This window comes from Natrix helvetica (genome assembly GCF_964273705.1).
Source record: "Natrix helvetica genome assembly, chromosome: 3".
In the NCBI taxonomy this organism is placed as follows: Eukaryota; Metazoa; Chordata; class Lepidosauria; order Squamata; family Natricidae; genus Natrix; species Natrix helvetica.
Genome location: NC_138549.1, coordinates 130,569,679 through 130,597,061, shown reverse-complemented (window position 1 = coordinate 130,597,061; position 27,383 = coordinate 130,569,679). Strand labels below are relative to the sequence as shown.

The 27,383-nt window shown below is 41.0% G+C and overlaps 1 protein-coding gene across 4 annotated transcripts in view; it reads right to left on the bottom strand.

Moving 5' to 3' along the window:
- The window catches only part of SRGAP2 (SLIT-ROBO Rho GTPase activating protein 2), a 217,313-nt gene that overhangs the window by 46,599 nt on the left and 143,331 nt on the right, over positions 1 to 27,383 (bottom strand). For 3 of the 4 annotated variants that reach the window (XR_014174905.1, XM_081947182.1, XM_081947184.1), the window contains exons 8-11: positions 22,461 to 22,685; positions 21,072 to 21,173; positions 20,348 to 20,545; positions 1,590 to 1,674 (exon numbers count right to left, since the gene is read on the bottom strand). Coding sequence is in view for 3 of the 4 variants with exons in the window: in XM_081947182.1 (XP_081803308.1) it covers positions 1,590 to 1,674; positions 20,348 to 20,545; positions 21,072 to 21,173; positions 22,461 to 22,685 (610 nt within the window). In the remaining variant the exon portion in view is untranslated. The remainder of the gene's footprint in view (positions 1 to 1,589; positions 1,675 to 20,347; positions 20,546 to 21,071; positions 21,174 to 22,460; positions 22,686 to 27,383) is intronic. The other variant, XM_081947183.1, reaches the window with a different exon arrangement.

Below are 27,383 nucleotides of genomic sequence, written 5' to 3'. Positions count from 1 at the left end.
CAGTCTGTCAAGCAATCGCTAACAAAGAAACAATGCCAAAGATTTCAAGCAAGCAGTTTCTGGTCCGACAACATTTATCAACAGTGGTTAAGATTAACATCTAAACCCACTTCAATTTATAGCATTTTGCTTCAGATTAGAAAGTAGTGCATTCTTCCAACATTCTTGACCACCTAGATAATTGTATTTATCTCTTTTTAAATAGCTTAGATTTGGGACTGGGATCTTTGTGAGAAATGTGAATTCACAAAAGCTTCACTGAGTACCAGAAAAAGGAGGTTTTCTGATTTTATGAAATCAGGCAAAAAATACCTTCAGTGTTTCTGATGCTCTCCCAGCAGGGAGTCAGTTAAAGGGGCAAGCAGTTAAGAGAAGCAGTATGCTAGAATGCAGAAATCAGCAATGATTCAAGAATGTGGATTGTCACAGGGTCAGTTTGAGTATTATATGGTGATACTCAAAGGGAGGGAAAATGCTCAAAGGAAATAACCTTTCTGACTTGTTGTACTTTACATGATAGCTGAATAATTTCTTTAACTGAAAAATCTTTTTTTAAAAAATTATATATACTGCTTCGTTTGACTGCCAATGAGATGAAGAACAATTTTGGTTATGTTTTTGGTTAAAAATAACAAATAATTTCGTCCAATAATTTGGGTATTCAGACCACAGAGCCCTTTCTGAGTCATTTGCATTACTTCTCCTAGACTTCTTCACAGTCTGAAGAAATAAAAATGTCAAGTTTCTATAATAATTCCCCAAATATAAAATAGATACTCAAAACTGCCTGTTCTTGGGCAGGGGAACTCAGTCACATGGCTCAGGAAAAGATTTTATAAGAATCAAAGAAAGTTCTGCTAAAATATTGGTTCATTACAGTTTAGAATAAATTTTGTGATTTATATTTTCTCTCCAAAGTCTTGAAAACTTAAGTGGAACCAGATCAATATCAAGAGCAACTTTATTGTTTGGAGTTGATTCGTGCAGTTAAATTAAAAGTGAAAGCCATTCTGCCAACTTATTGAGTTTTTCTATCCTTGCTCTTCTCAAGATTATGAAACGGCATCTTTGATTTGATCACTGGCACCAGACAATTAAATCCAGCAGTAACCACTGGTAATCCATTCATTTTATTAAAGGGCCAATAGGCTATATGCATCTCAAAGTATTTTTTAATTCTACTTGAAAACACCCAGTTTTCCTGTGTGACTAAAAAATCCATACAGACATGGGAAGCAACCTAGTCCAACAATAAAAGTGCTTCCCTGATGATAGAATATTTGCACACCATGAGAAAAAAAATGATTAATTGCAAGAATTAATCTAATTTGATTCTGCAGATATGCTGAAATGGGAGGGGAGAGAAAATGGTTTCACTTAAACAAATAGATGTTGCACATTATTGGCTCATTAAGCACTTCCCTTTTGCCATTACTTAAGCAGCACTGCAGGGATGGAATAATAAATCCATAAAACATGACTTTGTCCACTTAGCATTGATAATCCAAGATTGTTATGCTCAGTCATCTGCCTAATTTAGTAATTACAAAGACTGGGCTGACACAATGACAAGCAATTCTCATGCTTACTTTCTCCCAAAGTCTTCTGGAGGAGGTCATGCTTGGCCTGGAGCTTGGTGATGAGATTCCTCCCTTCCAGATATTCCTTCAATTTCTAAAAGAAAAAGAAAAATATCTTTGAAGAATTAAAATTTATTTCTCAAATATTTGACAGCAATAAACCAAGGAATCAGAAAGACTCAAAAAGAGTCAACATGCTGCCATGTTCCATTTGAAAACTATTATGTGAGAAACAGTGACGTGCGGTGAGGTTTATAGCTGGTGAGGCAGCAATTTTTTTAGACTTGTGGACTTCAACTCCCAGAATTCCACAGTCAGGCATGCTCAGTTGCGACCTGCCGCCCTCCGCCCTGGGATTCGGCCACGACACCGCCTGCCAGAGCTGCGCGGAATCCGGGGCATGCTTGTCGGGCGAGGGCAGCGCAGGTGGGGAGCGGACGGAGTGGAGGAAGCCTCTCCCCCCCGCTTCCCGCGCCCGAAAGAACAAAGGGAACCTCTGCCACCACCCGGGCAACCTGGCCAGCCTCTCTCGCGGCAGCTCTCTGGTGCCGAGCTTGGGAGTCCCTGGAGGAGCTGGCGGGGGCTGCAAGCACCGCAGGCTGGACTGGAGCCTCGAGTCTAGGGCAGCGATTCATTCGATAGGAAACTTGCCTCTTGGAAGGAATGACTCGGCTTGGCTCCTGCTTTGTCTCTCTTGCCTCTTCGCTTCTCCGTTCGGTCGTTGGGCAGCAGATCGAAAGCGGGAGCCAAGCTGGGTCATTCCTCCCAAAAGGCAAGTTTCTCATCGAATGACTCGCTGCCCTGATGATGAGAGGTTAGGCTGTGCCTCACTTGCCTCACCTGACTGCACATCACTGGTGAGAAATAATTTGGAACAAATCAACCACCATGTTTGCTGTTAAATTACTAAAACCAATATTATTAAAGTTTTTCAATCAGAGATCCCTTGATAGTACAGTAGTGTAAACAAACCTTCATGGATCAGATCAAAGATGGCAGTGTTGCTTCACGTAAGAACCAATCAACACTATTAAACTTAATTTCTTTCCTTCATTGAATGATTTCATATTCTACTCTTTTCTCTGCCTTGTTCTACGGCTTTTAAAATAGGATTAATAATATATTCAGACTAAGAACAACCATTGACTTACCTGAACGGTGCTTCTATGTGCACTGCGAGGGGAATCCAAGCATGGGTTAAATTTGTCCATTAGCCAAGAGACTGAGTTATGTAAATTGATGGCCATGCCTCCTCTGACTGGACTAGTTCAGTTCTGCACGAAGGTTCAGCCGATTTGAGAGATGCAAAAAGTAGTACAGAAGTCAAAGGCAAGTCAGGTAAGCAATCGGAGACAGGTAAGTCCAGGCCCAGAACAGCCAGAGCCAAGGGCGGGTTTAGATTCCCCTCGCAGCGCACATAGAAGGATCGTTCAGGTAAGTCAATGGTTGTTCTCCTGTGCACTGCTTGGGGAAGCCAAGCATGGGACATGCCAAAGCAATAAACTTTAGGGGCGGGAGCGAGGCTGGTCTGGTGTTGTAGCTGAAGAAACTACCCTTTGCAGCATGCGTCGTCCAAAGGACGCCTCAGCCGAGGCATAAACGTCCACTTTGTAATAACCAATAAAGGGCGACAGCAATGACCAGGTCGCTGCCCTGCATATGTCCTCTACCGAGGCCTGCGTTGCCCAGGCCGCCGTCATGGCCACACTTCTGGTGGAATGGGAAGTGATGCGACTGGGAACTGGTCAGGACTGATAGTCGTAGACGAGGGCAATACACGCCTTCAACCAGTGGCCGATAGTGTGAGACGATGCCTTTTGCCCCATGGTGGCTGGTTGGAAAGACACGAAAAGGGCCTCCGTCCTTCTGAACGACACAGTGCATTGCACATAGCAGCGAAGGGAACGACGGACGTCGAGGTGATGCCAACACTGTTCCCGGAGATGAGATGGATGTGGGCAGAAATCCGGGAGAATGATCTCCTGCGACCTGTGGAACCACGAGTTGACTTTTGGAAGGAACATTGGGTCCAAACATAAAATGACTCTGTTCAGATGGAAGATGCAGAGGTCGTCCTGGGCGGAGAGCGCTGCCAACTCAGACACACGTCTAGCTGATGTGATGGCTTCTAAAAAGATAGGCTTAAGAGTCAGCAATCTGAGAGAGATGGTCCAAAGAGGCTCAAATGGAGCAGCTGTGAGGGCCTTGAGCACCAGGGAAAGGTCCCAGGTGGGGTAACGATGAACCATGGGTGGGCTAAGGTTCAATGCACCTTTCAGGAAGGCCAGCACCCCTGGGTGTTGTGACGGGGAGTGGCCCCGCCCACCACCAATCACGGTAGATAAAGCCGCAATTTGGCGGCGGAGGGTGTTAGGTGTTAACCCCTTGTCCATGCCCATCTGTAGGAAGTCTAATAACTGCGGTATGGTTGCCTTGGTTGGGTCGGCATCTGTAGCTTGACACCATCTGCAGAAGGTGCCCAGGTGGCCTGGTCATCGACGGGCGGCGAGCCACCTGCATCATGGAAATGACCCTGTCAAAGAAACACTGTTGACTCAGGATCGCCCGCTCACGTGCCACACGGCTAATTGTAGTAGCTGTGGGTTCGGATGAATGAGAGCTCCTTGTGAGAGGAATATCTGATCGTCCGGGAGCCTCCATGGGTACGAGAGTGACAGATGGACGAGGTCGGCATACCAGGGACATCTCAGCCACATCGGTGCGACCAGTAATACCTCCGCCCATTCCGCTAGAACCTTCTGGATGACCAGTGGTACAATTGGTAGGGGCGGGAAGGCATAAAGGAGGCGCTCTGGCCAAGGACTGTGAAGGGCGTTGGTGCCTTCGGTCCCTGGTACTTGAAACCTGGTGTAGAATTGCGGCAGGTGTGTGCTGTCGGGTTGAGTGAACAAATCCACCTGCGGTTGACTGAAACGGTGGGAGAGCTCTTGGAACAGGGCTGGATGTAACTGCCACTCCGCCTGATCCACCGTGGCCCTGCTCAACCAATCCAATTGGACGTTTGTGGTGCCTGATATATGCTCCGCTCGGATTGACAACAGATGGTTCTCCGCCCAGTGGTGTAGACGTTCTGCTTCCATCATCAGAGATTTGGAACGCGTGCCCCCCTGGTGGTTGACATGCGCCTTGGAGGCTACATTGTCGGTGAGTACCAACACATGGTTGGACGTCACCAGATCTCGAAACTCGCAGAGGGCTAGATGGATAGCTAGCCAGCCAATTGATGCTGTTCCGCAGTTCCCAGGCGGTCCAACGACCTTGTGCCACTCAATCCAGGGTGTGGGCTCCCCACCCGAATTGGCTTGCATCTGTTGTAACTATGATCCGCTCTGGTTCCTTGAAGAGATATCCCTTGAAGATTCAGGACGACATCCACCAACAGAGCAACAGGGACACCTTGGTCGGTAAACGAGTCCTGGTCTAAGAATGACTGGTATAGGCCCTCTGAAAGGGGAGGAGAAACTACTGAAGTGATCGCGTGTGGAACCTTGCCCAAGGGACAATGTCTATGCAAGATATCATCTTCTCTAGAAGTTGGGACAGTACTGCGAGGGAAGGTGACCTTTGATTGGACACTTGACTCACCAGGGACTGCAGACTTCATTGCCTCTCCCGAGAGAGGGACACAACACACGTTTCTGAATCGATGACAGACCCAAGATGTAGAAGGGATGTGGTCAGGTGCAGTTGGCTCTTTGGGAAGTTCAGTACAAAGCCATGATCTTGTAAGGTGTCGATCATCAGCTGCAGGTCGTGACAGGCTTGGTCCTGGGAAGATGATAAGACCAAGACGTCGTCTAGATAACAATTGACCCTTACGGGAACTGACCTCAGCAGGGCTGCGATCACTGCTAGCAATTTGGTGAAGGTTTGCGGGGCCGATGATAGGCCGAATGGCAGGGCACGGTACTGGAAATGACGTCCTGCAAAATGGAAGCACAGGAACCTTCGATGGGCCGGATGTATCGGCACGTGTAGGTATGCCTCCTTGGTGTTGATGGAGGTAAGCAGACCACCTTGGCGAATGCACACTAGTATGCTTTTGAGCAATTGCATTTTGAATTTTTGGTACTTTAGATAGAAATTGAGCCATTTCAAGTCCAGGATGGCCCGCCATCCTCCTGAGTTCTTGGGAACTAGGAAAAGTATGGAGTAAAATCCTAGTCCCTCCTGCCCTCGTGACACTTGTTCTATGGCATGGATGGAACTGAGGTGCTGAATTTCTGTTTCCATCAGCGTCTTTTCACCTGGCACCTGGGAACCAGGCATCTGATGAAACGCCTCGGGGGGATTGCCAGGAATTCTAGAGTGAGGCACAGCTTCACGGTCTGAAGAGCCCAGGCATCCGAGGTTGTGGCTTCCCATTGGTGGGCAAAGGCAGCCAAACGCCTGTCAAGAGGACCAACCTCATGCGAGTCATTGGTACCTACGAAAGGACCGGTTGTTGGCTCCACGAGAGGGCCACCGGGCCTGGGTCTGTTGGTGTTGGTGTCTACCTCTGTCCCTAGTATTGGCTCTATCCTGAAACCTGTCCTGAGACTGAGAAGGATCTGTTAGACAGAGGGGAGTGTATCCCGAATCCCTGAGACGAAAAGGCTGCCGCCGAGGGTAAGGTTGTTGCCGCCTATCTGTGCGCCTGGTGGTTGAAGGGAACATCTTTTGCTTGTCCCTCGTCTCAATCAATATAGGGCCTAGTGCCACTCCAAAGAGGGAACGGACCTTGAAAGGGGTGGAAACAAGACGCCATTTAGGGTGAACATCTGCCTGCCAATGGCATAGCCATAAGATGCGATGAGAAGCCATAAGCGAAAAGGAACGAACCGATATGCAGGAAAGGTCGACACTACCGCAAAAAAGACTCAGAAGCTGTCACACAATGGAGGGAATCCAAGCTGAATAATAATAATGATGATTACTTTTTCTAATAACCTAGAAAGAAAAGTTTTTGCGTCTCTTTAGGACTGAGTTAAAAAACTGAACTAGTCCAGTCAGAGGAGACGTGGCCATCAATTTACATAACTCAGTCTCTAGGCTAATGGACAAAGTTAACCCATGCTTGGATTTCCCAAGCAGCGCACAGGAGAATGGTAAAGTGTACAGGTGTAACGCCATTAATAATAAAGCAAAGATATTTGTATGTTGACTGAATCCCCCCCCCCTAAGAGTCTCATGTAATCCAAATGAAACATACAATGCTTTAAAAGAAACTATATATAATTCCTGGAATATCATATATCACATGGATACTTGAGACTAAAAACCCTCTCAGATCATTGAACATTCATCTAGTCCAGCATTCAATTAGCACTCAATTGTTTCTGGAAGGACATAAATTGTAGTTGCTATTCAATAGTCAAAGATATGCTGCCTATAAATATAGGGTTGCCCTGATACCCCAAAGGTGCAGAGCTTCCAGTGTGATTTTTGTCATTTTGGGGGAAGTAGTGAGTTCCTGTGGATGTTGCTGGATCTGCCCTCTCTTTGCATTTTGTGCAATTTGTGAGATGATATTCTTAACAAGTAAAATAAACAGAAACAAGTGATTTTATTTTCTTGTTATATTTGTACACTACCAAAACTTGCTGTTCAAATAGATCTTCAACAATAAAAGCATAAAAGAACAAATTAAAAGAAAAATAAATTATGAATATAACAACCCCAGGCACCTTTACTGTAATGGACAATATTACTTCAACAGTAAATGAAATAGTTAATATGGAAAATAGCTTCATTTTAACAATTTATCAAAGGTTGTCTGGGGGAGGCAATTCCAGAAAATGAAATGTTGTCTACAGTTTCCATCAATCTCACCTGTGATAAATATGGGATTTTCAGCACCATAACTAAGACAAATATATTTGGCAGTTGTGTTATATGTAGAGAATAAGTTCTTTAAGATATGTAGAGCTTTAAAAACTAAAGCCAATACTTTAAATTGTCAATGTTGGTATAAATCAGAAAACTACAAAAATGAGTGTGAACATAAAATATGCATACATTAACACCAAGCCAGAATTTGTAAAGCACTGAAGCTTTGGATATGTTCCAATTCTGGGAGACGTGAGGTTAGATAACTTGTTGACAGATTTTTCCTCAATTGCTTTGTTTAGGTTTATCCTTGGCAACCATTGTATGCTTTTACTTTACAATTTTTAACATGTTGTTAGCTTCCCAGAGTCAAATTTGTGAAATCCACCACCATATAAATTTATTTAATACACACATACATACATTTAGGTCCCACTGGTCAAACTGAAATTTCAATTAATCCCCCAGTGAAAAGAAGCTGACATAACCTCCACAGGCAGAGTTAACACAGTATCTGTCAGTATTAAATAGCAACTTCCTAATTTTGTTATGTGAATAATTTACACAAATACCTAAAGCCAATTTACAATTAAAGTAAATTATCACTTGAATAAAATGAGACTCCTGATGATAATGTGGACAAGTCTGTGAAATTTTCTTGGCAGCAACATAGATTGCCACTGCTTCCCCCCCCAAAAAGGTTTACTTCCTCCCCTCCCCAATCTAACCTACAATTCTGTTTTCTTTCAGGTGGCCTTCTACCAAATACTAGACTGCTCCCATTTTACTTAGTTTATTCCCTTTTTTCCCAGTGCGCAAGGGATATACATGGGGTTTTTATTTTATTTTATCCTTTCAACAACAACCTTGTTAGATTGAGAAAGAGTGATAGGACTAAAATTGTTCAGTGTTTTTTTCAAATGAATTTTCTGAGTCTTAACAACTTAACACCTATATTATGTTATAAAATAATTATTTACAAACAAAATTTATCCTATATGAGGAAAGAATCCTCTGAGAATCCATTCCTTATGAACAGATATGCCAATTCAGATCACGAGAGAAGCATCAGGAGGTGGCTAGAGTTGCCTCACCCAACATATTTTGCACAGTAATAAGCTCCAGGGATTTGTTTCTAGGGTTCTCAATCATTTTAATTCTTGGTAAGATCCTGAAGATCTACAGTATTCGGATTATACTTTGCATGTACCCATTAATACAGTGACTTTCTTCTAAGAAGCTCAAGGCAGCTTCACAACAACAACCCTATGACTCAAACAGCATGAGCCAGCTGAAAGTGGACGTAAACTTGGATGTCCCCAGATTTAAGCCTACATCTTAACTATAATATAGAAATCTATATTGTGGTGACCATCTGAGACCATCTCTAGAAGGCTCCATAAAACTGGACTGGTTATAAGAACAAATTTCATATGAATCACTTTAAATATTTGAAATTACTTTCCTGAACTTCCAGGTTACAGTTCTTTTCTTCTTACAATACGTATGAAAAAGTTATATGAATTTCAAAAGAACATAAAAGGTTTATGCCCTATTCAAGTAAAGTGTTCTTGAAAAGCGCTCAGTGGAAACTCTTTAATCTTCTTAGCTGACACAGAGTTCATTAAATACCAGGGGTGTCTAAGTATCTACACTATTGACATTTTGATGTGTGTATTCCTTATTCAGTATTAGTTCAAATGTTTTATATTTCAGTGAACTGATTAATTACAGAATTACAGGTGATGGCTTTTCAAACTTAAAAAAAATAGGGTTAATTCCACTGCTTTAAAGAGAAAATTATCAAAACTCAGAGCAATTGGGTTTTTAAAAGACAGTAGAAACACATTTTGAATTAAAAAAAATGTATATTGTGTAATGCAAAATTAAAACAACTCTCAAGATAAGGATAAATATACACTAAAGCAATCTGCACTTCTCTGAGAGATTCAGGAAACAGTATGCCAAAGCAGTGATTGGAGGAGCATCTTTCAGCATTGATATGTTCACAGTTCAGTGGCTTATTCCCTGCTGTCAGTCAAGACTCCATTAAAATAAATAACCACCTGATAATAAGGCAGGACAATTGCCTGCCTGGAGCCAATTTAAATTGAAAGTGATATTCTGAACCCTAAACTATTAGGTCACCTTAGGAAGATATTTTTAAAAGCCCACAATGGACCCCTATTATTCCAAACATTTTGCTTCCAAATAATGCATAAACCTGATGCTGATTTATAAGAAAATGTGGCCTGAGAAAAATAAATAAATCATACTGTACCCCATTTTGGGAAAAGCAACAAATTAAGATTCACACCTAGAAAGATAGTGTTTTCTCATTCTTTTCTCACCCACAAAGAAAAACTTAAAACCTATTGCTGATTTCTAATCTAAGACGTTACAATCATCTGACGGTAGCCACTGTCATACAAATTTGAAAAATATTCAAAACCCAACACTTCTGCCTCTTTAAAATGGGACCAATCAATGTTTTAAAATGAAAAGATCTATTGTATTCACTTTGAAGGACAGGACAGGACAAGACAAGGGGCTGAAACTGGTCAGCAGGAATTTTTGTGTCTCTAGCCAAAGACAGACGTTTTATAAACAAGGGACAGAAAGCAGAAACAAGACTTGGAAATGAGTAACCAAATGGCTATTGATGCAAAAAGGAAGACTAGCAAGATTCACACCTCGAAGAGGCTATCTAGGTCAAAATTGAACAGCCCCTCATTCAACAGAGGGGGGAGGTACTGCATCATCTATCTCAGTGGTGGGATTCAAAAATGTTTACTACCGGTTCTGTGGGCGTGGCGTGGATTGGTGGGTATGGCAGGGGAAGGATACTATAAAATCTCCATTCCCTCTCCACTCCAGGGGATAGATACTGCAAAATCCCCATTCCCTCCCGATCAGCTGGGACTCGGGAGACAGAGAATAGATGGGAGAGGGGACAGTCAGAGGTGGTATTTACTGGTTCTCCGAACTACTCAAAATTTCTGCTACCAGTTCTCCAGAACTGGTCTGAACCTGATGAATACCACTTCTGATCTATCTCCAGTCTACAACACAGTCCTTTCAATAGTTCCAAGGCTCCATACCTATTTGCGCTACTCAGTTGACATTGACAACACAGATAAACTTCCAGGTGGCCTTACTAACTAGCTAAAAAAATGCAAATGACCGGCTGTTTGCAAGGAGTATAAATACTTCCATTCCCCACCATCCAGTCAGAGCAGAAGAAGTTTCTAGGATAAGAAGTGAAACATCTTCAAAGAAAACCCAAAAAGTCCAGTTGCCCTTTAAAAAAAAAAAAAAGCACCCTTGAGATGCACACCTTCGGACTTGTAATATACAAAGTGTTGTAATGGAATGACTTTGGAAGATTGGGGGGGGGGGGAGATGCTGCCTAGGGAACAAAAGGGGGAGGAGTCTACTATGCACTAAATAATGTGCAGAGAAAGAAATTTAGTTTCACCCAAACTATTCAGGCAATAAAAAGATGGTGGGAGAATTACGCTTTCAGACTTGCAAGATTTTATAACTGTAGTCTTACAATAAAGTAGTCTTCACTCATCTTTTTTCCCCCTGTTTAGTCTATCTGGGAGTCTGACAAGGGCAGAATTCCTGGGTCTGGTTAGACAGAAAATTACTGAATATATGGCTTCCTAATACTCGGCAATAAATCTACTTACCTAACATTTTAAGCCTGCTTTGTAATGTAATGTGGGGCAGGGTGGGGGGAACCTAATTGCCATGCCTGCAATGAAATCTTGCAATACGTTTTGCCTTCCTGGCCCCTGACTAGAGAAGAACAGCCTGTTCTCTACCCCAAAGGTTAAGAAATGGCTACAGAATCTCTTACAAACACACAGACTATGGTTTAAATCGCCAGTCCTTATTCCAGTATAAGAATAAAATTGCAATGCAAATGGACCAGTTAATCCAAATAATGAACAAGAGGTAGAAATAGAACATAATTTGCCATTGTATTAGCACAAGGCCTTCAGTTTCTACTTTTGAAATCCTCCACTGCCTTCCCTTCCTGACTAGTATAATATAAATCTACACAAATTTATGAACTTCCTATGAATTATATATATATACATATATATGTATGTGTGTATCTATCTATCTATCTATCTATCTATCTATCTATCTATCTATCTATCATCTATCTATCTGTGTGTGTGTGTGTGTGTTTTGTGTGTATATCTATATCATCTATCTATCTATCTATCTATCTATCTATCATCTATCTATCTATCTATCAATCATCTATCTATCTATCTCTATCATCTATCTATCATCTATCTATCTATCTATCTATCTATCTATCTATCTATCTATCTATCTATCTATCTATATATCATCTATCTATCTATCATCTATCTATCTATCTATCTATCTATCTATCTATCTATCTATCTATCTATCTATCATCTATCTATCTATCATCTATCTATCTATCTATCTATCTATCCGTAGATTTTCACGGGTGTAGGTATGCTGGTCTTGTTGTATTCAGGTCTTTTTCCGTGTAAGATTGAGATTGTCTTGGCAACATTTCGGCGAGGTCTCACTCGCAATCTTCAGGCTGGGTTTTGGGCTTAAAGCGTGATCGGAGCTGCCATCTTTCTATAAATCTTGGTGGGGGGGGGGAGGGTGGAGTGCTGGCTTTGTTTCAGTAAGTGAAATGAAACAAGGCCAGCACTCCACCCCCCCACCAAGATTTATAGAAAGGTGGCAGCTCCGACCACGCTTTAAGCCCAAAACTAAGCCTGAAGATGACGAGTGAGACCTCGCCGAAATGTTGCCAAGACAATCTCAATCTTACACAGGAAAAGACCTGAATACAACAAGACCAGCGTGTACGTATATACGCAGGTCTTGACGTATTCGGGTCTTTTCCTATGTAAGATTGAGAGTATCTTGGTGATGTTTCAATGAGGAATCAATCGCCATCTTCAGGCTGGTGCCTTCGGCTTCATGCTTGTGTGAGCAAAGCCTGATAGGAGCTGCTGTCTTTCTATAAATATTGGTGGGAGTGTATGGAGTGCTGGCTTTGTTGCTGTAAGCGGGTTGGTTGGCTGTGTTGTTATATCTTGATTAGTTGAGGGAGATGATGTATGCAGATTAGTCGGCTGTTTCGTAACATCCTGTGTGGTTGAGGTACTAGCTGTGTGCCCATTAGTTTTTTGTGTTGTAACGACCTGGGTAATGGGCTGTGTGATGACATCCTGAGCTCTAGTGCAGTGATATCCTGAGTCCTGTGCTGCAAACTGGCACACGCCATGAACATATGGCCAGACTGCAAACTCGGAGCCAAATCAAAGCCCGGGATGTTACATCACAGCCATCTGCTCAGGACATTACATCACAGAACTCAGGAGGTTACAACGCAAAGGCTCAGGATGTTACAACGCAACCAACCTCCCAGGATGTTGCAGCACAGGACCACACAGCCACACAGGATGCCAATTTGATATCAATTACATTCTTATGCCGGTGTATATAGAAGCAATATTTTGAAATATGTATTTTGAACTCCAAATGGTAACAGTGCTAATACAGCTACAACCTGTTCAAAGTTCAAAAAAAAAAAAAAAAAAAAGGATGCAGTTTCTCTGCTAGCACGTTCTTTGATTAAAAAAAAAAAGTGTCATCCTATACCATGGAAATCTTGCAGTGGTTTTCCGCTAAAGCTGCAGAGCTATGAATATCATTCCCCTACTTTAGTATTCACTTGTAAGAAGCAGCTGTCAGGAAGAATAAATAAAAGGTTAATGTGTAAACCAATGTAGGTCTTCCTGCTGGGCTTTTAAAGCTAAATAATACTGCCATTCGCCCCATATTCCTCTCACTTTGGTCTGCAAACATGTATACATAACATATATTTCTGGAATCAAGAAAGCCACTTCCTTTTTCTAAAAAAGCAACATGAACACTAAAGCAGGTATTCTGCTTCAGCAGAGATATTCCCAGAATGCAAAGGGAGTAGCACAAAGCTGCACTGTTGTCAGTGAGTAAAAAAGGGAGAGATAATTGCACGCTGATAAAAAGCAGCACGACACTGATTACAATCATGGTTACAAATAGTTCCATAAATCTTCTGACTCTCATGAAAGACTAACAATATAAATTAATTGTGTTAATTAATGTATTAGTTATTTCAAATGCTTTAAAAGATTCTCCGTTTATTTCATTTTATTTTCTCCACTATTCTGTAAGAATATTGAATAAAGGTTTGGGGCCCACTGCTTTGTAAAAAACGTTTATTAAGGCTTATAGCATAAAATTCAATGAAAATGCAGATTAAATAAAAGGACTATGCAGGATGAAAAATAAAGGAGAGAGGAAAAAAGGGGTTGACTTCAGACTCTGACTTCCCAACATGGTAAAATACTAATATAATTATAAGCTCATTTTTTTCAGCACCTATAATTATTATACACCAGTTCTTTAACTACACAATTATTAAATGTCAAACTAAATTCTGAATTTCATTTTTTTTCCATTTCAAGCATAAAAACCAGAAGCAATATTCCAACAGAAACAAGACCCAATAATGCCTGTTTAAAACAGTTTACATCATCCAAAATCCATTTTTTTCCTTTTTCCCTTTCTTGTGGGAAATGATATATATTTCTATTTGCACTTATTAATCTTTCTAAGTTATCTTCATTTATATTAACAAAAATAATTATATGCCTTCAAATTCTTTAACCTTAAAGGAAAAACTTTTTAAATATTCATTTTAAGACTCTAAACATTTCTTTAAAAGTTTCTTTACAACTGAAATCAATTAACTCTAATGCAACTTTTTAAACTTCCTTTTAACATACTTTCAAATTCACTTTCAATAATATTTTGCAAACTATAGGAATTATTCAAAATTATAGATAAATGATATAGATAGATGATCGATACATAACAGACGGTGTGTGTACGTGTGATATAGAAACAATTTTCAAACCCTCCTTATAAGCACGAAATAATGCATTGGAAATATCAGAAATGAAGAATCAGGACCACACATTAAGTTTCAGTTAAACTGATTTATTGGTCATGTCTATACCCAAAAACTAATCATTTAATGGCCACCAATAAATTGGCACTAGATAAGAGTTAACAAAATGCAAGAAGGACTGGACTTGGGTTGCTTGTGGGAATATAATAACTCCAGGTTGATTCCTCTCGACTCCCGTCCACAGACTCTGCTTCTCCTTCTCCTTCTACTACAGCAGGGCTGTCAAACTCGCATTGTCACAGCAGCACCACGTGATGTATCGGGACCTTCCCCCCACTTTACTAAACCGGGCCAGGGCGTGGCTAGCACGTGACGCATCCTGCCCACGGGCCACGAGTTTTGCAGTCCTGTCCTACAGGAATTGCCTTTTAATTAGATATGTCAAATCAACAGAAAATCTATCCTAACGTCAATTAGTTTATCAAATTTAAATCACACCTCTATCTTGTCCCCATAAAATAAAATATTTTTCTTCTTCAAAGAAAAAAAAGCATTTTCTCAAGAGATTCTCCAAAATGGTTTTATATATATATATTTAAAAAAAACCATTTTGGAGAATCTCTTGACATATATATATATATGTATGTTTTTGGTGTATGTTTTTGGTGCCATTTGAAATAGTTATTAAAGGTATGAAGAAAGAAATATTATTTTTTGTCCCTTATACTTAAAAGCAGAAGTTGTTTACATTCTGCAGTTTCAAAGAACTGCCTGACCATTTCAGGTTCATTTGCAAATATATGTATTATGCTACTTCAATTGACAAGTTTATTTCTACAGTTCAGATGACTAAGAACAGCTTTTAAAAGGTCTCTTAAAATCCAACAACCAATAACTGTAACTATCTGCCTCATAATCAATATTCAAGATATGATGCTGACTGCATGAACAGATCCAAGTCACACATTGGAAAAAAAATTGTTGCAGCTGCATGTTAAAATTGATCCCAATCTCATACATCTAGAAATAAATCCTGCCGGCTTCAAAAAGAAATCTAAGTCGCAAGTACATCTGTTTTGGATTATATTTTAAACTTGGAATCTACAATATAGACTCATTATCAGAAACATTAATGCAAACCAAATTAAGAAAGTATGTATTTCCAAGATGGCATAAGCTATACTTGTTTATTCATTAAACTTGCTTATAATGCCCCAATCTAATAACTCTAGGCAATATTCACAATGCATTATCAAAAATAATATGGTAATATGGTAACCACCTTAGCTCCCATACTCCCAAAATAGTATGGTGACCACCATACTCTGCACTAGTCATAGTCTTCAAGGCAACTCCATATACAGTTTTTGCAGAGCGATCCTATCTAGAATGTCAACCGAAAACAATGTTCCAAGGGGTGAAGATATATATGAATGAATAGTAGCTCCACAGTGCAGAAATTTAGTCTGAGCTTTCTTCGTTCCCTGTGAACTCCTGACACCAATTCAAAACCGCCTAACATCTATGGTCTGGCTGGGGGTTATGATATACAGCTGAGTATCAAGAACATACTGATGATACCTTATCCCAAAATAACAGATTATCTTTCTTAGAGGCTTAGTTCATGTTGATATTAAATAACATCAGAAAGAGAACTGAGCCCATGGCTGGAAAATTCTCCATGGTGAAACATTTCTCCTATGACTACAGACCAGAACTCAGATAAAAGGAGGCCCACCATAAAATCTGCTTCTAACCCCAGATGGTTCAAAAGAATATCATGGTTGCGTTAAATGCTACTGGGAACCTAACAGGAACAGGAGAGACAATTTTCCCAATCCAGAACCTGCTGAAGTTCAGCCACCAGAGTGAGCAATCCTGTTTCAGAGGACTCAGGTACTTTTATTCTCTCTGTGTTCCTCTATATATATATTTCTTAAACAAATCTTTCCCAAAAGGAGTAAATGAAGATTAGGTGGAAACCCTAGAGACAGCGAAGCAGGAGGCACACCAGCATCTCTTTCAAAAAGAGCATTCCACCCTCTCAGACTAATTAATGCAGCCACTCAAAAAGTGCCAGGCTGAACATAGGTCCAGACCAGAGTTTATATTTATTTATTTAGCCTATGGCATTGGTACATGAAAGCTAGGAGTACAGGTAGATGTTTGGCTGCCTAAGATTGCTCGTTCATTCAGTTCATGCTCACATGCTATCCATGGTGTACCACAAGGTGCAAACAAAGCAATTCATGGTGTTCTTTGGGAGTGTTAGAGTCATCTGGGGATTTTTCTCCACCGGTTTTTGTCTCGGATTTGGGCTGGTCCAGCACCGGATGGTTGGTTGGTTGCTTGCTTCCACCATTAGTCCCACCAAAGGCTCAAGCTCCATTAGTCCCACCAAAGGCTCAAGCTCGATTTGTGCATCTTGTTCCATCTTTGAAGATATGGGGAGAAATTTTAGCCCCCTCAGAGAGGGCCCGCAATCTGGGAGTCCTCCTGGACACGCAGCTTAGTTTTGAAGATCACCTGACAGCCGTGACCAGGGGGGGGGCTTTTACCAGGTTCGCCGGGAACGTCAGTTGCACCCCTTCCTGGATCGGGATGCTCTATGCACAGTCACTCATGCCCTCGTCCTTTCTCGCCTGGACTACTGCAACGCTCTCTACATGGGGCTGCCCTTGAAGAGCACCCGGAGGCTTCAGCTGGTCCACAATGCGGCCGTGCGGGTTATCATGGGGGTGCCTAGGTGCTCCCATGTTACACCCCTTTTAGACGGCCTGCACTGGTTGCCGGTTGTTTTCCGGGTGCGATTCAAGGTACTAATTATGACCTTTAAAGCGCTCCATGGCTTAGGCCCAGGGTACCTGCGAGATCACCTACTGCCACCAGTAGCCTCCCACCGTCCAGTGCGCTCCCACACAATTGGCCTCCTTAGGGTGCCGTCGGCCAAACAGTGTCGGCTAGCGACCCCCAGGAGGAGACCCTTCTCTGTGGGAGCACCTTCCCTCTGGAATGAGCTGTCCCCGGAGCTTTGCATAATCCCTGACCTCCGGTTCTTCCGACGCGCCCTAAAAAGTTGGCTTTTCCAGCAAGCCGGCCTGGCCTGTTAATTTTATCTAATTTTTTAAATGTTAGTGCTATATTAATTGGGCTTGGGAGAAGGGCGGCATATAAATCCAATAAAACAAACAAACAAAGTAATAACTTTTTATTTTCTTGCATCTAAATACTTTCAAACTGCTTGGTTAGCAGAAGCTGAGGCAAGTGACAGGTGTTCACTCTATCACACAGTGCTAGGGCTTGAATTGCTGGAATGCAGAGAACCCTCTGGCTGACACATCCAGCATTTTTAAGCTGCTGAGCCACCATGCCTCTTGCAAAGTTTACAATATACAGGATTTTATTAATTCCCTCAGATTCTAGCTATGTTAAGATTTGATACTGATATTTCTTTGGCTTTGCTTTATTTCTAATTGTTACCCTGACATGGCACTGTCTTTTCAATAAAGTATATTTTAAAAAAAAAAATTAGCTGATATCAGAAGATGTTGCTCTTCTCCCCTGGCATGGTTCTATCAAATGTCATCTAATCCAGAGCAAATATTAGTGTCTTTATCTCTAAAGAAACCAGCTAAAGCTTTACAACTGTCTGTAGGTATCTTTTCTTCCACATCTGTCCTCAAATCATCAGGCAGGAATCCAAAGGTGCAGAGAACTACACATATGTTGGCATTTTATCACCATTATATAAACTGAAAATCAAGCACGCATCAGTGTTTGGTTGTGTTTCTTTATGGTTTTCAATATTGTATTTTAATTATTAATATTAAAAAAATATTAGTTTCCCACCCATCTCGCTACAATTTTACTTCATTTCTTGTATTTCCTTGGAGGACCAATGATCAAGCTGGTATTCTTGAGTAGAAAGTAGCCAGTGAGAAAAAGATCACAGGTTGCCCCCACAATAATTGGGCAATACCCAAAGTATCCTCTAGAAAACCTCAGGATCCATTAGGCTGTGGGGTGGATCATCCTAATAGATCTATTGCCCCAAGGAGTCCTGTTTGCTTATGATCTGTCATTCAATAAAAGTGATTCCAAGCTTTAAAGGACTTTTTGAAATACTTACTAAAAGCATTCTAAGCACTAATTCTGACAGATTTCCCAAAGTATAGGAAAAATGATAATGGGCCAGATCAGCTAATCTGATGAGCTGACAGAAAAGGGATAGTATAATAATGCAGTACCTTTCTTCTTCAGATCTGGCATAAAACCCACCTAGGAACGCTGCAAACCTAGCCAGATGTCTTTTACCTTGTTCACAAAAGTGTTATCATTTAAAATGCACATTAATGTTATAGTTCGTGTTCTTGCTTCCTTACATTTATTTTCTCCCACCATTAATGCTCAGTCACAACTATTTTCAGGTTGCACAAATCACATGATACTTTTAACTAAAGCCTGAAATTCATGTTAAGGTTATCTGTATGCTCTTCATTTGGAAGATCAATCAAGTTTATTTATCCTGAATATATGAATGTAACATGACTAATGGCCCATCTATTTTCTAGAGTCAGAAGGTTAATGCTACTGCCATTGGTTGAGAGCAAGATTGTTTACACAATGTGAAGAAAAAAATGCACTGATAAAATTCATATTTGTTCATTTGAAAAGGGTTGATTTTTTCCTAAAAACCACAACATGGAAGCTCAATTAAATAACCATTGACACTCAGGAGACCTCAACTGCTTGTTAATTGAATCAATCCCCTTCACCCACCTTTTTTTTTGGGGGGGGGGTTACATTCACCTTCCATTCAAACCTTTTAATTTAATAAGGTCTTTGAAGCATTTTTATTTCTTATCTAAAATAATGATATGCTCTGCAATAAATCTATTACTAAACCAAATCCAGGATAAACCACTTTATCTACTTAAGTAATTGGCAGAGTATGCAGCCCTTTTGAAAAGTCCCATGATCCCTTTAAGAGGAACATAGCAATATTCATTTTAAAACACGCAGCCACAAAGCAGTGAAGCAAAGCTTTTTTACATATGTGCCAATTCACATGGGGCCACATTCTATCAGTTGGCTATTTGGAGAAAATTAAGAAGGGAAAAGAAGCAAGGCCAAACAATAGGCCACAGGCCACATCAGAGAGGCAACAACTGAGGGAGTGTCAGTTTCTGTCTTGCTGACTGAATGAAATGTATACAAGAAATGAAACACATCAAGGATTAGAAGCTGCGTATCCGGAATGAATAAGCAGAATGACAAGATTGATACTGACAGTATTCTAATCACACACTGTTCTCAAATGAAGGTTTTCCTAATGTTGCCTCCAGAGTTTCAACGCAATACCAGCTGCTGCTTAAAAGTTGGCTGTAAATTAATCAATTATTTCCAAGGAACCTACCCTAGCAACAGAGCATTTCTGCCTCTCTCTGAATCTTGAGACATCAGCATTCTTAGGGATTTAATTAATATCTGGCTGCCTGAATCCAAATTGCCTTAGAAGATGGCCCCAGCAAAGCCTCCCCTGCAGATCCTGAGTTTTGGGCTTGTGGAACTCTACCTTGTCCTTGAATGCAGACATTTTTAGTGGCATATGATAAATAGACTTATTTTTTTTATGAACATCCAATCATCAGAACTTTAAGAACAGAATTAAGAAGGAAAGTTTCCATTATATTCGACTGCACATGCAATCTTTTTTGTAAAAGTCTGCTATTGATTGCTTTCATTTGCTCTGTTGTACTATTTAAATTAGGCATGGAATTTTACCAGTTTTAAGAAAATATGTATCAAAATATACTTATTTTAGCAAAATTAGTTGGAAAATTCAGTAATGCCAGCTTTAGATTTTTTTTCCTCACCAGCAAAATTAGACTGAACTCTGAATATATTCCATCTCTAAAATATTATTGTTTTAACACATGAAAAAAAGATGAATATTCAAGGCTCTTACTGTGAAGTAGAACTGTTCAGTCTCCTGTTGATTGGCCCGTCTCTTGGCAATGCTTGGCTTGCTCATGAAGGTTTCAGAAACTGTTGATTTTACAGACTCCATAGAATTGCTATACTGGAAGCAATCGGATACATCAAAATCTTCAATAGTGACAATATCCTGAATGGTCTGTAGTGTGGCTTCCATTGTTTTTTTAACCTGAGAAAGAAAGTGAAGAAATAAAAAATATATAAAAAGTGAGGCTGAAGCATAACCAATCATATATTAGATACTGTTGCAATACAAAGAACATTTGTAGCAAAGTGGAGAAAAAAACAAATCTAATTATGCATCCTGTATGCCATAAGAGTGATCTCGTCCTATTTCTAGGATGATTTCTAGATCTAGAGCAATTTCTTTTTTAAAGTGATTTCAATATATCATCTTTAAGGCAGGTGACACATGCCTACCCTCAGAGAAGCACTGGCAATCTCCAGCTTCCAGTCACTTGTGTCTGACTTGGCAGCCCACAGAAGACAGGAAGAGATTGAATGAAACAGGTTGATAAGAGATCTTACCCTGCGCATTATTGTGGATGTTTGGTATACTGATGTCGAACCCAGAATGGGTTAGTATATGTATATTATCAGGCTTTGGGCTAAATGCCGTGAAAAAACATGACTGTAGAAATGTATCTATGAAAAGAGAGAAATTCTTATCAGAGGTGTGGAGTTCAGGTTCTTACCTCTTCATTTTCAATCTTCAGAGTGGATAGTCTAGACTGCAGCTGCTGACATCTTTGTACTAACTCACTCTGCACTGGTTGCTGGGCACATAGCTGGAATACCTAGAAAAGAATAGGCAGTTTTGCAACTTACCAGATACTTACTTCTAGTCCAGTGATGGCTAACCCCTTTGTCGTCGTGAGCCAAAAGCGTGTGCACGCCCACACCTACAATGCAATGTGCATGCGCCCCCACACATGACACCCCACCCTCCCCTACCCTCCTGTGCATTCGACCCGTCTCCCCGGCCCATTTTGGGCTTCCAGGTTGGTGCAAGAGGCTTTCCAGGCCCAAAATGGGGCGCAAGGAAGTCTTGCGCAGTGTCCCCATGCCCCATTTTGGGCCTGCAAGACCTCCTGCACCAACCTGGAAGCCAAAACTGGGTGCGGGGGGGGGGGGCACTGCATGCAAGCACTCCCACACGCATGCGCCCTACTTCCGCGCCTGCACACACATGTCCCCCACATGCCCCCCGCCCATGCGTGGCAGAGACCTGAAGACCAGCTGGCTGGCGGAGGCATGCACGCATGTGTGGTGGAGCTGGGTTGGGGCAATGGCTGGCGTGCCCGCTGAGAGGACTCTGTGTGCCACCTGTGGCACATGTGCCATAGGTTTACCATCACGGCTCTAGTCCTTCACCTCTGTTAAAACTCATAATCAGGCATAAATGAGATAGCTGCATTGGGCCATAGGATTACAAAACAAATCAAAAAACTAATTATTTTTAAATAAAATTCAATAAACAATCGCCTGGATATTCACAAATACAGTCATAAACCACAGTTTACCTTATACAATGGTTAGGCTCACACACTGGAATAAACCAAAAAGGCAGAGGATGGAAGGGAGATAAGAGCAGGTTCAAGAAAAGGGAATCCCTTCCCTTACAGAGGCTTGGGACTAGAATGGACCAAACCAGGAATGACCTTAATTGATTCCTTGTCTAGTGATCAGTGGGATTTGGTTAATTGTGGCAATGGGGACTTGCCTTTGCAAAAACAGTGCAGGCAGGTGACATTGAGCTTTATGACTGCATTGCTTACTGACAGAAATTTTGGGTCCAATTATTGTTGTTAACTAAGGGCGACCTGTATATATACAGAAATGTCCACAGTGAATATGGAATAGATGTTTGTTTAAAAACTGGAATAACACTGCATCACGATGAGCACAGCTAGGTTAATTGGGCTTATATCATGCATTCAGTACTAAAGGATTGTTCACATTGCTATAAGAGTCCTTGGCCAAACATGACTCTAGTTTTTTATGCTTCCTATACAGACTTTTTAATTATGTCTGGACTGAAGATTGCGATGAAAATATATTCAGAGAAGGGGGGGGGAACTAACCATGTCACCCATGTGGGGCTGAAACTCAAACTTCATGGGTGGGCAGAAGACACTGTTACACATTTCCATCAGACGCTGCTTGTCACTGTTGGCATCCAGATTTTCCACAGCATTCTCAATGGCATCCAGGCCTTCGTGCTTTGATTGTTCTAGATTCAGCTCTGCTGATAGGAATGTCCTAAGTGCCCTACCGAGGCTGGCATGATATCCTAGGTCACAGCACTGCTGGAAAAAAAAAAGTAAAGTAAAAACCAAAGTAAAATTCAAAATGTTGAAGGAAAATTTATAAATGATACAATAAACAGATAAATAAAATAGCCAAATATTCTTCTCAAAGGATTTATTGTTTTCTGGAAACAATAAAATAACTTTATTTAATAAATATAGGTGCTCCCCAGATTGGGGAGTGATTTATATAAATTCAACTTCACACAAATGTTTTTATAAACCACATTTAAGGTCAGAAAAAAGGGCTATACTGGCAGTGCAAAGTAGTACAGCTCACCGTTGAATATCTTATTTACACAGTTTGAATTTGCAAAGCTTTCCACAACTGATATGAAAGCAGATGTAATAAGTATTTTCCCCCCTTTTTAAAAAAAATGCATCACAGAAACAATTTGTATTGTGCCAGATTAGGTCAACCAATTGCTTAGATTGAAAAGATAGATTTATATAGCAATTTGTTTTAGATGGTGGAATTATAAAACACAGTTCAATCTGACACAACAGAATCTCCTGATTTAGACTGATTTATCCACTGATCCAGCCCACAATAACTTATCTTCTTAGAGCCATATTCAATCTTCTGAACTGGGACTATTCTGTGTTCTTCTGCTCCCAGAAGTCTCTCACTCTGTCCTTCAGTGTTGTTCTTTTACCATAAACTGACTGGATTGGCACCAATTACTTTCCTTAGCTAAGACCCTATAACTAAAATCTCAAGAAAACTTCACACAGTAGACAAGTCATCTTTAAGACACTGACCTAAATGTTAGGCAAGAACTGTGTTCCTGTTTTGGCATTCATATACTGACTAGAACACCAGATATTAAGAACTTTTACAAAAAACACTTGCAGAGAAAATGTGCATTTGACATCTAGTTGATAGAAAAAGCTAATTAGTTTGTAGAGAATGTACACAAGTAGCTTGAAAATAAAGTTAAACATGATTTAGCAATTGCACAGTTTAACTATCTAGGATAAGTCTTCATTTAAAAACTAGGAAACATATGCTTTTCTAAAGTATACAAAATAAATATATGTTTGTCATTGTATGGCATTGTATGAATAAATGGATGTAGGCAGGGTATAAAAATAAATGTATTCTATCCCATAGGCATGTGGCCCTTGCTCATGCTGCCTAATTATATCAAGAACTTGCTGATTGGGTCTATGAAATAATAAATACGCCTCTGCAAAAGAGGGCTTTAAGAGGAGACTACAAAGCCTCTCTTGAAGAAATCAATCCTCAAAGATGCTTTTCCCACTATGGATGAAACACAAATACCATTCTGCCTTCTTCCAGAGAAAGATGCCTATTATAGGCTGCTCGGATGCCAATGTAGGTGCATGTAAAAAAGAAAGCAAAAACTTTTGAAATAAGATACGTAATCACGTAGCTGCTGATAAACAGACAGCATCCAGAATAGAAATCTGAAGTATTTTCTACATTTATTATATCGTTACTGACAACAAATCTGTTATTTTTCAAGCCAAATTATATGAAAATAAACTCTTGCCTCACTGGCTGAGAAAAAACTATGTATCAGTAGAAGAGGGACAATGGTTTCAGCTGGTGGAAGGAAGGAAGGAAGGAAGGAAGGAAGGAAGGAAGGAAGGAAGGAAGGAGGGAGGGAGGGAGGGAGGGAGGGAGGGAGGGAGGGAAGGAAGGAAGGAAGGAAGGAAGGAAGGAAGGAAGGAAGGAAGGAAGGAAGGAAGGAAGGAAAACTTAGGAATGGATAAGTATATGTTTGTTTGATAGAAGTCACAAGTTTACATCTGCCCGTACTAGACAAGAATTGCACATAAATGGTGGAACGGAAATGCCATGAATGAAATGAACATGTGCCAGAGAAAGGAATCAGAAAGACAGGAGAGAAGCATAAATGGTTAAACTAAGTCCTCCCATAACCTGTTCACTGTCACACATTTGGGTACAGTGCCAAAAGTCTGGAGCAGGTGTTGAGAGTCTGCTTGTAAAGCAGCAATTGTTGGTTTTACTGGAAGAAGGCAATAAATTTTGGCAATAAACAATAAATTTAGTCAAGAAGCATAAAAACTAAATAGGGGTTTAAAAAACAAAAAAAAATGGTTGATTGAGAATCTGCACATGTCGAGGCTATTTTCATTCATAAATATTCAGCAGTTTCAGCTTTGCAACCAAATTAACATTCCATATTTTTCACAGATCATGGAAGAGAAATCGTGGGAACCTTGCCAATGAGGGAAGGCACCAGAAATTTCAAAAAGACTAATATTAATGTTAATATATGGTTTACTCTATCGGAGTTGAAGCCTTATGAATAAAATTTTCTCAGATGCAGGTTTCGGTTTCATAGAATAGCTTCCCATCATTGCATTCCTCTCTATAAAACCAGATTAAGTAATCTGTGTGGGAGTAAATAGGAACAGAATAGATGACTCTATTTTTATATTTCCATTCATAGAATCTGAATTTGAAATTATAATTTATAATCCCCATTGGAAATCAGAAGAAGAAAATTAACTCATCTAGGTTTTCCAGCTCATTTCTCAGCACTCCCCCCTTATATTTTGCATTTTACAATATTTCTTAAATTACATTTACAAGTGTATCAGACTCATCTTTCTTTCTTGGTTAAACAAATACTTGATGGAAGGTTTTTTCCCCCAAAGATTTTTAAAAAGATAAAAAATCAAACACATTAAATTCTCAACATGACAGATTAACCCTTCATCCACTAAAATAATCCTGAAATACAAAACTGGTAGGATAGAGGACAAGAAAACATCCAACATTCCAAAATTCCAAAATTCAGTACAAAATTGTGTCTGTCTGTCCACACTTTTACAAGTTTCAAATTTATTGTGTAAAATTACATTGATGAATAGATAGATACAAATTCAATAAATGACGTTTACTGCCTTTAAGCGTGTCAATATATTTAAATTTATATCTGAAACAGTGGGAGTTGTGTAAAGAGTCAGAATACACAGTTACAGCTCATTGATTAGAGATCTGGCACTTGCAATCTAAGCTGTGATTGGTTGCTTTGAGTAAAAAGGGGGTACTTCTTGTTTTCTGCCATTTTGCCCTATGTGTCTGGTATGCTCTCTGTTGAATTACCTGATGATGTTCCTGTTATGTTGATTTATCTATCTATTCTTCTGGTTTGCCTCTATTATTTATTGTAAATATATTTATTTATATAAAATCACAAGTTCTTGTCAGCGTCTCTGATTATTTGGACATCGGCTGCACAATTCCCTGACCAAGTGATTTTTCCTTTTACTGTTTTGATTGTTGCTTATAATTAATCTTGCATTATTTTCTTCTTTCTTTTACCATATTGATCAGGGATGTCAAACTATTTATTTATTTATTTATTTCTTGGATTTCTAGACCGCCCCCTCTCCCAAAAAGGGACTCGGGGCGGTGTACAGTCAATGCAGATAAAAATACAATCATAAAACAATTAAATACATTTGGATGGAGGAGATAGGCTGTACAAGAAATAAATATATTCTAAAACCCTAAAAACATCCCCAATTAAAAACCCAAACCCAATTAAAATAAATCCCCGGGAGGTAAAACTAAGAAAGTGCCAGGCCAGCTGATTGAAATAGGTGAGTCTTTAACTTTTGACGGAAGGAACGGAGGTCGGTGGTGGTTCGAATGTCGGGGGGGAGGTCATTCCAGAGGGTTGGGCCCATCACAGAGAAGGACCTACTCCTAGGTGTCGCCCGCTGACACTGCCTAGCGGACGGCACCAGGAGGAGTCCCTCCCTGTGTGAGCGAATAGGTCGCAGGGACGTGTGTGGTAGGATGCGATCCTGCAGATATCTAGGTCCTATGCCATGGAGCGCTTTAAAGATGGTGATCAATACCTTGAAACGCACCCGAAAGGCCACAGGTAGCCAGTGCAGCTCGCGCAGGAGCGGTGTTACGTGGGAGTAACGTGTACTCCCCATGATAACCCGCGCGGCTGCGTTCTGAACTAGCTGCAGTCTCCGGATGCGTCCCAAGGGAAGCCCCATGTAGAGGGCATTGCAGTAGTCCAGGCGAGACGTCACCAGCGCATGAGTGACCGTGCGCAGGGCACTCCGGTCCAGTAGGGGGCGCAATTGGCGCACCAGGCGAACCTGGTGGAACGCCCCCCTTGCCACGGCTGCCACATGGTCCTCCAGTGACAGCTGGGCATCAAGGAGGACGCCCAAATTGCGCGCCCGCTCCACAGGGGACAGTTGTTCGCCCCCTATGGCCAGCGATGGTGTCAGCTGCCTGAACCGGGGTGCCGGTACCCATAGCCACTCGGTCTTGGAGGGGTTGAGTTTGAGTCTGTTGTCCCCCATCCAGACCCCGACGGCTTCCAAACACCGGGACATCACTTCGATAGCCTCGTTGGGGTGGTTTGGGGTTGAAATGTACAGCTGAGTGTCATCAGCATACAGGTGGTACTCAACCCCAAAGCCACGGATGATCTCACCCAGTGGCTTCACATATGCGTTGAACAGGAGAGGCGAGAGGACCGACCCCTGCGGCACCCCACAAGTGAGTGGCCTCAGGGACGACCTCTGCTCCCCTGTCAACACACATTGCTTCCGGTCGGAGAGGTAGGAGCCGAACCACCGCAGAACGGTGCCTCCGACTCCCATCCCCTCCAACCGGCGCAATAGGATACCATGGTCGATGGTATCAAAAGCCGCCGAGAGGTCTAATAG